At 34.3% G+C, this 15,741-nt stretch overlaps 1 protein-coding gene across 2 annotated transcripts in view; it reads right to left on the bottom strand.

Annotated features, from left to right (window-relative positions):
• The window catches only part of HMMR (hyaluronan mediated motility receptor), a 38,553-nt gene that overhangs the window by 22,300 nt on the left and 512 nt on the right, over positions 1-15,741 (bottom strand). The window contains exons 2-11 of one of the 2 annotated variants that reach the window (XM_043913484.1): positions 12,960-13,058; positions 12,391-12,473; positions 9,962-10,009; positions 6,040-6,228; positions 4,901-4,987; positions 4,716-4,816; positions 2,725-2,799; positions 2,416-2,594; positions 1,645-1,793; positions 59-273 (exon numbers count right to left, since the gene is read on the bottom strand). In XM_043913484.1, the coding sequence (XP_043769419.1) occupies positions 59-273; positions 1,645-1,793; positions 2,416-2,594; positions 2,725-2,799; positions 4,716-4,816; positions 4,901-4,987; positions 6,040-6,228; positions 9,962-10,009; positions 12,391-12,473; positions 12,960-13,058 (1,225 nt within the window). The remainder of the gene's footprint in view (positions 1-58; positions 274-1,644; positions 1,794-2,415; positions 2,595-2,724; positions 2,800-4,715; positions 4,817-4,900; positions 4,988-6,039; positions 6,229-9,961; positions 10,010-12,390; positions 12,474-12,959; positions 13,059-15,741) is intronic. The other variant, XM_043913485.1, reaches the window with a different exon arrangement.

Genomic DNA, 15,741 nt, shown 5'->3' with positions numbered 1-15,741 from the left:
AGAGAATGTACTAGAAAATAGCTTTTAATTATAAACATGAAGTCCTATTAACACGAACCGGTTCAGCTTTTCTTCGAGGCGTTTTAGTTCTGCAGCTCTAGATTCTGCTTCCTCTTCCAGTTGCTTAAGCAGGTTTTCAGCTTGTTCCTCCTTTTGCTGTAATTTATCCAGCTCATCCAGGGCTTGCTTTAATTCTTCCTCAAAGAGAGTTCTCTCTCTTATCATTTCTTCTTGAAAAGAACATAGCTTCTGCTGAAGACCAGAAGATAATTCCTGCATATAAATAGAAAGTGAGCAAAATAATCTGAAAGGTTTTGACAATTTAATAATTAAATTTAATAATCTGTGAGATTTTACTAAGGACAAAAGAGAAGTACAAGTAATGAAGTATGGACATTAAACTCGAGAGCTTCTGAGAAACTAGAGAGATTCATATTCATTCTGTCGTGGATTATATCCTACCCTTTGTTAAGATTGGGGTAAATGTTATTTCAGTCTTTTCCCTATGCAACACACACTTCTTAGACAACTAAAATTATATTCTACAACTGGCTTTTATCATATATTTTTTCTCATATGATACTATATAAACAGTATTATGATTTCAATGTTATATAGAAATATTTTAAAGTTATATAAGTAAATAAGAATAAATAAATACAAGTAAATCACCATTGCAAAAAAAATTATAACACTACAAATAAACGAAAAATTGCCTTTGACTACTCCCCATCCCAATTTTAGTTTTCCCACTTCAGAGATAACCACTAAATTTTGCATTATAAGCCTTATGGTCTTTTTCTATATATCTACATTCTTTTAAAACATAAATTAAATAAACTGCATAAAAAGGTCATTTAAAATATCATAAAAATAGTTGAGGTCTTTTCAAGTCTGTATATACAGATCTACCTAATTCCTTTGTCACTGCAAATTGCCCAACAATATATTTCACATTAGTTCACATGAGTACTTACTTGCTTGACTAATTCTCACCAAAAACATTCCTTTAATTATTATGACAAGTAGAGCGTCTTCTCATTTTACAAGCTATCTGAATTTCTCCTGCTAAGAATTATCTGTTTCCATCCTAAGCCCATTAAAAAAACTTTATTGTTTAATTTAAAAAATTTTTTTGGCAGCATTGAGAGCCACACAAGATCTCCATTCCCTGACCAGGGATCAAGCATGTGACCCCTGCAGTAGGAGCTCGGAGTCTTAACCACTGAATCACCAGGATTATTATTATTATTTTTTAGTGAACTTCCTGTGTTTCTCATTGATATGTAAAATATTCTTTATGTAATCTGGATTTCAAAGTAACATTTTGTTTTTTGTCTAATTAGACATTCTTTTACCACAGAACTGTAAATGCTTATGTAGTAATCTAACACAAGAATGTGCTGAAAAAAAAATTAAAACAATTTCCCTATATTGTTTCAACTGTTGCTTAAATTTTTCAAATCATGAGTAACTTGGTGACATCAGTTAAATACGCAGCAAAGACATGATTACTTCCTCAGAATAAGATTCTAAAAGCAGGATTGCTGGACCAAAGGATATACACAATTTAAAGGTTTTCTAATACACAGGGAAACATATGACATAAAAGAAGCACCAGGCTTTTTTAATATTGTAAACTACCTTCTCTTGTTGCAGAAGTGAATCCATTTGCAATACTTTTTGTTGTAGCTCTTCATGTTCTTGTTTTTCAAGAATAGACCTCTGTTTTAAGCTCTGTATCTCAGAATTTAGATTTTCATCCCGTTCTCTGTTCCTATTGATGAGGTCTTCTAGAAAAGGAAAAATATTAACAATGCTGTAGTTAGATACTAATATTACCTTTGAAAAACCCAGATTCCCATGGTGGTTCAGAGCGTAAAGAATTTGCCCACAATGCGGGAGACCCAGGTTCAATCCCTGGGTTGGGAAGGTCCCCTGAAGAAGGGAATGGCAATCCACTCAAATATTCTTGCTTGGAGAATTCCATGGACAGAGAAGCCTGATGAGCTATAGTCCACGGGGTCACAAAGAGTCAGACATGACTGAGTAACACACACACACACACAGAGGTCAAGTACTTCCAAAGAGGGAAAAAAAATTCTGAAGTTCCTATTATTACTACATATAAAACAGTATATATGTTATATAATAAAATCCTCAAACCTCGCTCTATGTATCTACCAATTTTAAATGGCCACCCAATGAGGTCAATTGCATATATTTCAATCAAGACAAGCAATATGTTAAAATAAACAGATAACAAATATCATAAAAGATAAAAATTCCCATGCACAGAACAAAATTTTCATTATTGTTTATGTCATTATTTAAAAAGTTGCTATATCAATACTTTTAAAAACTATCATAGGTAGTATTTATCTAAAGAAAATAGTACTAAAAACAGTAGAATACCTTTTTCTTCTTCAAGCACCTGGCATTTAGCATTCAAGTCTTCTACTTGTTTGGACAATATAGCACTATTATCCTCAAGAGACTGCTTAAGGCTTAAAACTTCATGATTCTTCTCTTTCAGATTTTCTTCTAACTGGGCAATATCTAGCTTGTATTTTTCCACTTGATCTGATGCACAACTGCATTAAAACAAATTATGTTGAAGAGCACATCTATTTAAGTAGAGGAAACATTAAATGAAAACAGATGAAAATTATGTATTCATCACACTTCAATAAAACAAAGTCCAAAAACTACTCTTCATGTTACCTTATTTCTTCAATGTATTCTAAGAGTTTTTCTGTTTCAGATTTTTCATCAATCTTTTCTTTCTCTATTGAAACACTAAAAAAAAAAAATTAAAAGCATACATTAATATACACAATAATCATACTTACTCTGTACCAGATACTGTTCTCTCAGGCAGGCTGACTCTAGGTTCTAAACTCCTAACCACTAATTTGTGTGACCTCTCACGTTGACAATTTATGCAAGTAGAAGGTTCAAGTTTTTTTTTTTTTAAGTGATAAAGCTTTCCAAATATATTCTGACAAAAGAATTATGATAATGATAGTTTGTATATAGTTATAGATCTGTAACACTCTGAGTGTATTAGATAACACTTTTCCTGTAGCTTTCTTAGAATTCCCACCCACCACACATATAAAATAGAATTTTGTGTGCTTTAAAGCCTTTCTTCCAGGCTGCCTTTTATTCAGTTACTTATTGAGAATGGGGCAAGGGACTTTAGTAGATATCTTATGAAAGGATGCATATGAATGGTCAATAAGCACATAAAAAGATGTTTGACATTAATAGCAACAAATTAAAAACATAGATGATATACTACTTTACATCCACTAGAGAGGCTGAAATCAAACAGGCTGACAACATCAGGTATCAGTGTGTATATGACTGTTAAGTCGATTCAGTCGTGTCTGACTCTGCAACCCTATACAGCCCACCAGGCTCCTCTGTCCATGGGATTCTCCAGGCAAGAATACTGGAGTGGGTTGCTGTGCCTGCCTCCAGGACAAATATCGGTGAGGATATGGAATGAATAGAACCATCATGCATTATGAAGTGGAAGTGTAAAATTGTATAAACACTTTGAGCTTTTTTTTTTTTCACTTTGAGCTTTTAAAAAAGCATTACATGGGGACTTCCCTGGTGATCCAGTGGCTAAGACTCCATGCTCCCAATAAAGAAGGCCCAAGTTCAATCCCTGGCCCAGGTTAGATCCCACAGGCCACAACTAAAGACCCTGCATGCTACAACCAAGACATGGCACAGCCAAATAAATAAATAAACAAACAACAAAACAAACAATGTAAAAAACATTATATGTACACAACACTATGACCCTGAAATTCCACTCCTAGATATTTACTCAGAGAAACAAAAACCTATGTCTACAAAAAGGCATATATAGTAGTTTTATTGACAATAGTCAAAAATTGGAAACCCAAGTATTGATCAATAGGAGAGTAATAAACAAATGGAGGTATATTCGTATAGTGGAACACTACTCAGAAATGAAAGAAACATATAATACACACAACAATATGGATGAATCTCGACTCTGCACTTTCAACGCAAAGCTCATGGGTTTGAGACCTGGTCAGGGAACTAAGAGCCTGCAAGACGCGCAGCATGTCCAGGAAAAAAAAAAAAGCCACATATACACATGTATGCATGCATGTGATGATAAATGTCCCAAAAAAGTCAAATTATGATGCTGGAAGTCAGGAAGTGGTTGTAGGGGTGGGGGGGGGCGGGAACTGTAGGGAGGAACAGGGAGCAGGAAGGAGCACGAGGGGACTTTCTGAGGGAACGACAGTGTTCTCTATCTTGTTTGGGTGGTTACATAGGAGCACACAATTGTCAAGTCACTAAAATGAATACTTACGATCTGTGCATGTTATTGTATGCAAATTACAGTTGAGTAACTAAAAGAAATCTAGGATTGTAAATTAATCATAGCTTCCTGTATTAATGCTTCTCAGTTTCGGTCTCATTAAACCGCCATAAGATTCTGTGCCTTTCCTCAACACTGATACAGAAGATGTACAAACATAATACATTCATATTTCTTTTCAGCATAAAATGTTAGGGAACGATTAGGGTTCAGCTGTTACTTAGGAAGAGAAATAGGGCAAGTGGAGGCAGGCAATGAGATGAGTATGGAGTAATAACTAGCCAAGAAAGCCAAATACAAAACTGGTTACACAATGTAACCTCTTTTTCTTTTAGTCACTCACAGTTTCCCTTCAAGTTCTACTATTTTCTCCTGAGACTCCACGAGGTTCTTCTGGGTGAGCTGCAGCTTCACCTCCATGCCTTCTTGTTTAGCCACCATGCTCTACACAACAGAAATATCTGTTTTAGGAAACCAGAACTTGTTCAGATCCCCAGTCCCAGCAAACTTACCTAAGGTATTACTCACCCTCATCTTGGTTTCTCTTTTGTTTCTCAGTTTCATCAACTCAAGGCTTAGAATTCTCAAATTCTTCTGGTTATTATCTTCAGAAAACTGAGTATAGCAAATACATAAAAAATTGAGAAATATTTTCTACTACAGTTGTGTAAAAATCACTTAAGTATTGATTATCTATTATAGGGACTACTATTTGCTTACAACATACTTTGGTAGAGAAAAGTATCCTTAACCCACAGCGGGATTACGGGCTTTATGCTATTTCTATTCTTGTCCCTCCTTTTCCTTCATGTGACTTTCTGGTCTACTTTTGAAATCAGCTTCAGTGATAATTTATCTGTATATGCTGGGAAACCTACTGTGTGGCTCTAAAACAAGATTTTTGCAGAGCTTTGCCTGTAAAAATTGATTAATTCAAGTGTGTTTGCTTAACAAAATGCATTTGCATTGTCTCATCTACTTTGAAATATGCAGGCTATAGGGTCCATCACAGGCCTAATAAATGATCATCTCCCTAAGTGAGGCTCAGGAATCTGCTGTCTTGCCCATGCTTAATTCTTATGCATCCCTACTTCCTTTCTAAGCAAAAGCCCAGCACATTACAGGCCCTGAATAATTGATTCTTATTAAGCTGAATGGTGATTTACAGCTTCCTTCCACTTCTATAAAAAGCAGGATGACCATGTTAAGTCCTTTAAGATCTATTAGTTTATTAATATTGATAAACACAATTTATCTACTGAGCACATTTAGTCCACACATTTATTCATTTTCTACTGCATTCCCAAAGAGATTTAAGACAGAGGCCTGCTAACATGCTATTATTTATTGCAGAGAAAGATCTTTAAAGATACTTCTAGATGTAAACTCTGCAACGTTATTAGTGGTCTTATTAATTGGGAGTGACTTTGAAGGAGGGTGAGAAAATGTCAGATGTTAAAAAGTAAATGATTGTTTATATCCTCTTATGTGCCAGGCACCATAATAAGCAAGATGCAATAATAATTCCTATTGGGAGTGGCTTAATATTTAAAGTACATTTATTGAAGTTAAATGACTAAACTAGGCCTAAAATTCCCAGACAGCTCTATGAGGAAAAAAACATAATTGTTTTTTATTCAATTGTAAAGATTATGAGGTTCAAATACCTTAGATTTTAGGAGCTCATTAGTCCTGGTTAATTCAAGAAGCTGTTTTTCCAGTGAAGCGTTACTTGCAGACAGAGATGTTTTTTCCCTGACGGCAGCGTTTAGCTTTGCTTCCATCTTCTCCAACTCAGCTTCCAGATCCTGGATCCTCCTGTCCTGAGCCCCACGCTCCTGCACAAGAATGCGGATCTGACGGGAACAAGGAGATGAAATGAATACCTCATGTATTCCTGCCAATACGGTACTAGAAGCTGTACTGTGCTGTGCGTGGTCACTCAGCTATGCACAACTCTCTGTGACCCCACGGACAGCAGCCTGCCAGGCTCCTCTGTCCATGGGGATTCTCCAAGCAAGAACACTACAGGGAGTCTCCACGCTTTCCTCCAGTACTAGGTGCTCATGATATTCAAAACATGAAAATTCTAGAAAAACCTCTGATTGTGATATGATGTTCTTCAATAGTCTTAGCTGTTTGAGCAATCATATTTACTTTATGACACATCTTGAAAATCTGTAAGCATTTTAAGAACAGAAAATTCAAATTGCCATAAACTTCTAGGTGTAATTATACTGTTTATTTACTTTTAAGGCATTGCTACCTATAAAAGTTCTTCTTTTCTCTAGTTCTAATCATAGGAATTCAAATTACAGCTTAAAATGCTAAATACCTTTATTTCTGGGAAAATAGAACAGGGCTTCTGGGTAGGGTGTGGTAGGCATTAGCAAGCCATCATACCTGATGACTAATCGGTAAAAACCAAAACCAAAATAAAAAACACATATTTGTCAATAGGAAATGTGGAAGCCAGAAGATAATGAAATGTTTAAAATGTATGGGAAAATCTGCCAATATAAAATTCTATCCCCAATGAAAACAGCCCTTAAATATGAAGGTGATATACAGACATTTTTCAGAGGGAAAAAACAAAAGAGAGCTGAGAATATTTGTCAACAGTAGAACTGCACAAGAAATATTAAAGGAAATTCTTCAGGCTGAAGGAAATGATCTCAGATGTTTATAAAATATGCACTTAAATATAAGGACTGATAGACTGACAATAAAGGGAATAGAAAAGGTTTACCATGTAAATATTAGATAAATGAAAGCTGGCATGGCTATGTTAATATTATACAAAGCAGACTTAAGGCAAACATTATTACTAGTAACAAAGAAATTTTATGGTTAAAAGGTGATTTCAAGAGAAGACATAATCTTAAATTTTTGATGCACAACAAAGTAATATTGTAACAAATATACAAAGTCAAAACTGACAGAATTAAAAAGATTAATCCACAGAGCTGGAAGTCTAAAAATACCTTTCTCATAACTAATAAACACCCAAAAATATCAGTACAAATAATAGATTTGAAAAAAACTATTAAATGATTTGAACTAATTGATGTATATAGACCACTACAACCAACAAGTGCATTTACATTATTTTCTAGTGCACATAAAACATTTACCACAATATACTCCATGGCTTCCCTGATAGCTCAGTTGGTAAAGAGTCCACCTGCCATTGCAGGAGACCCCAGTTTGATTCCTGAGTCAGGAAGATCCGATGGAGAAGGGATAGGCTACCCACTCCAGTATTCCTGGGTTTCCCTTGTGGCTCAGCTGGTAAAGAATCCGCCTGCAATGCGGGAGACCTAGGTTCGATCCCTGGGTTGGGAAAATCCGCTGGAGAAGGGAAAGGCTACCCACTCCAGTATTCTGGCCTAGAGAATTCCATGCACTGTAAAGTCCATGGGGTCGCAAAGAGTCAGACACTTTCACTTCACTTCAAAATAGACTTTGTGCTTGGTATAAAAGTATCAAGAAATCACAGCTATATTAAGTCACATGAAAAGCATTCTCTACTCCTACTGGCTTTGTGTTCAAACTTATCTCAGCATTCTAAGCCAATAATACTTAACTAAAAATACATCAAGCACCACTTACATATATGGCTGTGAACTAGATGCCAGGAACTGAACGAGATTTAAGATTCCCAACTGTTAATTCTTTATTCTTACATTATTGGTTTACAATCAATGTTCATAGCATAGTACTACAAAGCAGAAAAAAGAACATTTAAGACTATCTACATCACACTTTTTTCAGTTAAAGAAGTATAAAGAAGGGTTTGTAAACTCAAATGCCTACATGACCAAGTAGACAATATAAGAGAGCCAGGTGAGGACTGACAGCAAATGCGACGTCTAAAGAAGGCAACCCAGGTAGATGCAACCTATTACTTTTAGAATGGATACACAACAATGTCCTATTGTATAGCACAGGGAACTGTATCATCTCCTGGGATAAACCACAATGGAAAAGAATATTAAAAAAAAAAATGTAAAAAAAAGAACATTTATATGTGTAAAACTGAGTCACTTTACCGTACTGTAGAGATTTGTACAACATTGCTTAAGTCAATTATATGTCATTTAAAAAATATAATTAAAAAAAAGAAGGCAACCCTGCACAAGCCTAGTAGATTGCTGCCCTGGAGGGGAACACAGAAATTGTCCTGTCAGATCTTCTTATTCCGCAACAGTAGTCAGAAATCTGAGTTTGTTTTCCATGAAATTTTACTTTTAAATTAAATATTGATATTCAATTCAAATTAGTCAAACAAACAACAAATACTTGGGGGGGGGCGTTAAATAATCTACAGCAGTATTGTAAAAAAATTCTTACTAAAAGATTAAGTAACTGATACAAATGATTAGTTCTAACTCTGGAACTGCCACTCCCTCATCAGCTATCTCCAGAGACACTTAGTTATTAGATCTCTAAGTATTTACCCCTACATCACAGGCATGTGTCCTCAATAAAATGATAGCTAATGTTATTAAAAGAGATTTAAAAACAGGATCAGAGAAACAAGGCCAGAGATTTTCAAAGTTATCTTGACATATTCCTGGCCTAAGCCAACAGTTAACTGTAATCAATGGAAAGTTTTAATATGTCTACCAGAAAGAGTTGGTCAGTAGTGGAAATGTAGAAAAAAGACTGCCAAAAAAGCAAAGCTGGCTGTGACCTGCCTGGCCCTGCTTACAGAAGTGAACAGGTTTTTTATAAATAGCCAAAGTGAAGCTGCTCTATAGCAGAGAGTTCAGCTCAGTGCTCTGTGATGATCTAGAGAGGTGGGATGGGAGGGAACCTCAAGAGGGAGGAGACATGTGTTTACATATAGCTGATTCACTGTTGTACAGAAGAAATTAACACAACATTGCAAAGCAATTATACTCATCCATACACACACACACACACATACATTAAAAAAAAAAAAGTAAGCAGGTTTTTCAGGTTAGTTTTGCTCAAAAAAGATTTCCTCTATGGTGGAAATGCACTGTTCAGTGTGGTAGCCACTCTCCACAAGTGCCTACTGAGCAGGTAAAGTGCGACTAGTGGAACTGAATTCTTAATTTTATTTAAATAGTCACATGTGGTGAATGGCTACCATATCAGGCAGTACACATGCAGTTGGTCATTGTATCCTTGAGGAAGGATATACCTTAGCACAGAGATGCATTAAGTTAGCACAACTCCACTGCAACTCAACTAACGTTCTAGGATTTCATGCTCACCAAGCAATTCTCTAGGTAGGTATTGTTTTAACACAGAGATTAGCATATAGGAATAGTGTATGCTATGAGGAAAGGTAAATATTGATCCACATACAAACTAAAATATTGAGTTTTACTTATCAGTTTTTCATGACATAGATGATCTTATATCCCTCCCTTAGTATGCTAACTGTATACTACATTGACAATCAAGGTCTACAATGTGGCATCCAAGCCAAGGGTTGGTTACCCTGTGGGTACCAGTCTGGATGGTACATGTGTTTCACTATCTGACATCTCAAACAGCAACAGAATCCTTGTCTCCTGACTCTATGTTTTTCAGTAACTTAAAAGTATTGCTCACCTCTTTTTCCAACATCTTCAAATCTTTATCATTCTTCTGAGATTCCTTCTATTTAAAAATCAAAGAACAGTGACAATCAACTTTAAGTGCCACAAATATCATAGCCAATTTTGATCTTTAGTTATCAGGAAAGATTAAGCATTCCAAAAGATTAATTTCTATTTTAAACATTTCATTAAGTCTAGTAAATATTTTGTAGGTGATTTATCTAGCCAATGAAGGAAAAGTTTCTTCAAATCTTAAAATATTTCAGGTGTGAATGTTTTTAGCCTAACAGATTAGACTTTTGCTAACAAGTTCAGTGAAAATAACAGATCTTCTTTTCTAATGTTAAATAATACATTTTGAGTATTTAATTATACTGTCTCAGAAGAAAAAAAGACTCTTAAAAAGAGATATCAACTTAAATCTAGATCCCAAATACAAAAAATAGTACAAATGCAAAGACATGAAGAAAAACTGAAATAGTACAAACTGATTCTAATCTACTCATCACCTTTATCCTCAGTAAGATGTGTTTTTTACACTTTATTTTTACATTCACCAGTCTTTGTGAGATAATGGCCAAAAACAGAATATCTATCTTATCCATCTACAGATGAAGAAAAGTCATAAACATCTTGAACAAAATGTATTTTATATATTTCTAATGTGGCAGATGGCCTGTCACATGTTTAATTTTCCACCTGATGGCATTTTCTAGGAAGATCAAGAAAACAAAATAGGCCTTCCTTGAAGGCCTATTATATAGGAGTTTTACACAAACTTGTATGTAATTTAGTTTTGGTTTGTGAATTCTATAATTAATTTAAAATTTCAGAACTGTTTCTCCAAGAAATTCAAGTCAAGAAATTTACATCAATTTCCAAGAAAAGGATCTTTATATCAGTACTGCCCATAAAGATATAATGCAAGCCGTGCATATATTTTCAAATTTTCTGATAGCCATATTCAAAAAGTAAAAATTTTAATAATACATTTCACTTTACCCAAAATATCAAAAGTATATATTTCAACATGTCATTAGTATAAAATTATTAGCAAGATATTTTATACTTTTGGTACTAAGTCGTCAAAATTTGCTGTATATTTTATACTTATATTATTGTTTAGGGGCTAAGTAGTGCCCTTAAGTAGTCTTTTGTGATTCCATGAACTGTAGCCCGCCAGGCTCCTCTGTCCATGGGATTTCTCAGGAAAGAATACTGGAGTGGGTTGCATTTCCTTCTCCAGGGGATCTTCCCGATCCAGGCATCAAATCCGTGTCTCCTGCATTGGCAGGTGGATTCTTTACCACTGAGCCACTAGGAAAGCCCATTTTAAACTGATAGTACATCTCAATTCAACTGCTAAATTTTCAATAGAAATATCTAACTATATTTATTTATTTTAAAAATATTTACTTTATTTGGCTGTGCCAAGTCTTAGTCGTGGCATGCAGGGTCTTTAGTGGTGGCTAATTTTATTATTATTTAATTTTAATTAATTGTGTAGTTAGAAACTGATACTTGATTCTGTTGATATTTCTAATATCTAACTATATTTAGACTTCACAAAACACAGAGATGAAAAAGTAGATTCACATATCCAAGTTATTCCAAAAACACTTAAGAATTACAACAAGTGAACTGAGTATCAGTTTTTAATGACACATTAATTAAAATTAATGATAAAAATCCAATTTTTCAAGTGCTGAGTAGCTACATGTGGCTTATCACTTTCATACTGGACAACCACAGGTTTTTTTTTTTTTTTGTTAATAGAATAAGAGATTTAGGTAACTGCTAAATGAATGAACAAGAATAAGCTTAACTTAGAGCTTTGATTTTCTAACCAAAGAGCTTGGGAACTCTTTCCCAACTCTGAATCTTTTTCACATTAAAACATCAAGTTGTACAACTCCTTAAGAAAGTACAACTTGCTTTATGAACTAACGGAAACAGTAATAGTACACTCCTGCACAAGTCCTAACATAAAGATATTAAGGATTAATCTTCTGCCACTCCGTGACAGTTTCTGAGTGGCAAACCCGTTGTAGACATTAGAATGGTTTTTTCTTTTCCTTCATCAATATTTACCCTTCCCTTACTTTGTAAAGTCAAATGATGATAACTCAAAAAAATCAAAGCATTACATAATTTTTAAGGGTTCACTGGTATTATAAAGCTTATCTATCTATAGAAATGACTGAGAAGTGGAGACCACTTTGTAATTCTGAACTAAGGATACATTTAAACACAGTATATTTGGTAATGACATAGGCTGATAGGTAAAACTTACTAGAGTTCCAATGATAATGTTTTACTTATTTACAGACTTTTTGATTACCTTAATTTACAAACTGAACTCATTCTAGTCAAATACAATACCTTTCAGAAATGTTTTTAGGATACAGTTGATAAACCAGCTAGACTATAAGGTCACCTCACCTTTAATCCTGAAGTCTTGACTTTTCTTGCTGAAACAGGCAAGGTAGTATCTTTGTCAACGTTAAGATTTTGCTGTGATTCTGCTGTAAAATGAATTGTACAGATCATGTTTGGTGCTTACACGTTTGAAGCACAGACAAAATACCCATTCCCAAATTCCCTATAGCAACTATTAGTGAAGCAATATAAAATTATTCTTTTCTTGATTGTACATTTTCAAGTAATTAGTTGCACAAATGCCACACTTCTTTACATATTTTAACACTTTCTTGATTTTCCTAATATTTCCTCTAATATTCTCCAAGATAGGATTAATGTAATCACCAAAAGGAAAACTACATGTCTGTGTGAATGTCTTACTTAACTTTTCTGGTTATATGACAGTGTAATGATGAAAGTGTTATTCAGAAGTTGACCCTTTTGTAAATCTATCAATTAAAAAAACTTAAATATAGTTGTAGCTTCACAATTTTAGAAATGTTATAACATCTTTAAACTTAAATAATGTTATCCTTAACTTCAAAATTTACAAGATCATATAACCATTATTCTATTTTGGGATCCATTACCTTTTTGCTTTTTAAATCTTTGTGACTTCTGAAAGGATACTGGTCCTTTCAATACTTCTGAAGTTTTAACATCATAAGCACCTGGGGATGGTGCACATCCTAGAAGAAAAATAAAACATTAAAATCTCATTTGATGTGACTTAACATGTTAACATGTTTTACAAACATCATATGATATCATTTATATGTGGAATCTAAAAATTAATACAAATGAATCCATATGCAAAGCAGAAACAGATTCACAGACATAAAAAAAAAAACATGATTACAAAAGGGTAGGAGGGAGAGGGATAAATTATAAGTATGGGACTAATACATACAAACCACTAGACATACAACAGATAAACAACAAGGATTTACTGTACAGCACAGGGAATTATATTCACTATCTTATAATAACCTATAATAGAAAATAATCCAGAAAAAAAATAATTGAGTCACTTTTCTGTACACATAAAACTAACACAATATTGTAAATCAACTATACTTCAATTTAAAAAAGTAATAGTAAAGTAACATAAATGTAAAAATACCATTAATAAATTTCTTCTTTTCTAATTAAAAAAATGACATAAACTTAACATATTCACAAAACAGAAACAGATTTCAAAAACAAACATGTACCAAAGGGGAAATGTGGAAAGGAGGGATAAATTAGAAGTTTGGGATTAACATACACATACTACTATATGTAAAACAGATACCCAACAAAGACCTACTATATAGCACAGGAAACTCTACTCAATATTCTGTAATAATCTATGTAGGAAAAGAATCTGAAAACCTATGAATGTATGTATAATTGAATCTCTATGCTGTACACCAGAGACTAACACAACATTGTAAATCAATTATACTCATACATTTTTTAAAAAATGCTTTGTTTTAAATGTAAAATTAGCACATCTGATATTATAAAGTAGGCCTGTCTGTGAAGAACAGTATCGTAATCTTCCCAAATGATCTTTATTTCAGCTGGGTCAAGGGAACACAGACAACTTAGCAAAACAACAAAGACAATCTTGGGATGGGCATGTCCAGTCTTGAAATGAACATGTCAGAACAAGCAACACAGCTATTAGTAAGAACTGAATTAAGAAATAAAATACTTGGAATCAAATCTACTCAAAGAGAGTCACTGAGATTTTAGAAATGATGCTACTAAAAATGTCTAGCCCTGAAGATTTAGCTTGGAATAAAGATTTAGTGATGATCCATCTGTGTCTAATATCAATACATCAGAAAATCTATAAAGCCATGTTACCCAAGGTACAAACTACATGAGACTGTATTTCTATGTTCCAGCAATTTATGCTGTATAACCTCATGTAACTAGAGTCTCAAATCAAAGGAATTTCCATGTACTTATGCAAAGCTGACTTGAGATCTGGCTCAATTACTTTAGATCTCAGTCTGGATGTCACCTCTTACATTTTCTCCAAATGCCCACATCAAGCTAGAACTCTCCATTCCATAGCAGCTTGCATGTACTATTCCTATCACAGAACTTCTCGCAGTTTTGTAATGGCCTATACTAATGTACTTATCCATCTCCCACCTTAGACAAAACTGCTTGAAGTTAGGGACAGTCTCAATCACGTCCCTACCCTCAGTATTTAGGTCAGGGTAGAGTTTGGTAGTGTGGCAGAAAAAACAGAAAGTCACTGGGGATGTAGGATTGGGAAAAGAGTTTCGTATAATAATCAGCTAGATTAGGGTTCAAATCCAGATTTGTCTGCCAATCAATAGACAATAGTATGGGCCAGGTACTTTATAGTCAAAGGGAGAAGATGATGGATAGGAACATCATACTCTCTCCTTTTCCAGTCTAACTTTAAGACCCTTGGAAAGCTATTTTTATTTGAGACTGTTCTTCATTCATGAAACAGGGATAAAAAAATAGTATCTACCTCACACTTTGGTTGTTTGGATTACTGCAGTAACATAAGAAATCACTACAGTGCCTCATACACACACTAAGCATCAAATAAATGATCACTTATTATTAATAAAGCTGTAAGCCTGAAGTTTTATGTAATTGTCAAAACCAGTTCAATCTATTACAGAATAAACAAACCTCCCAAAAGGACACAATGACAGAACTTAGAGTAGTTCTTTGAATGTCTGAGAAATTATATGGTCCTTAAGTCTTTAGTTAAAAAATAAGCTTGTGTTGATCCAATTCTTCACTGGCCTTCCTTTGTGAGCAGAGTGATGCTCATTTCAGTTTGTATGTTAGCTGACAGAAATTAAGATGTAATGAAAGACTTAAAAAGTATACATTATAATGGATAAATCACGAGCTGTGATGTTAAGCCCTGTCACTTGCAGACTGCTCAGTAGTTAGAACCCCCTTAGTTTCCTCATCTGTAAAATGAAAACAATTCTTCTTGCCTCACCTGGCTGTTGGAAAGAATAAACCAGACCCAGTAGGGAAGACCTTAGCACAGTCCCTGAATACAGTTAGCATCCCTAACTGCTCAGGAACACAGGATGGATTCATGCAGGCCTGGTTTCAGGCCCCTGTTCTGCCAGTTCGGTTGTATAACAGTGAGCAAATATAAGTCTCCATTCTTTTATGGATAAAATAATGAATATTACGGATTTGGGGGAATTGCTCCCTTTACTTCATCTATAGTGTTTTCAGTAAGTGCTACTGCCATAATTTTATACCTATAAACTGCCTTTACCAATCTTTCTTCTTTTATGCCTGAATGGGACATTCAAAAGAAATTCACAAGTCCACACCAAAAGCAACAGTAAAATATATGTATGTGTATAT

The sequence above is a fragment of the Cervus elaphus genome, chromosome 9, assembly GCF_910594005.1.
Source record: "Cervus elaphus chromosome 9, mCerEla1.1, whole genome shotgun sequence".
Classification (NCBI taxonomy): domain Eukaryota; kingdom Metazoa; phylum Chordata; class Mammalia; order Artiodactyla; family Cervidae; genus Cervus; species Cervus elaphus.
Note: the sequence above shows the minus strand (reverse complement) of the source record. Positions and strands in the feature narration are given on the sequence as shown.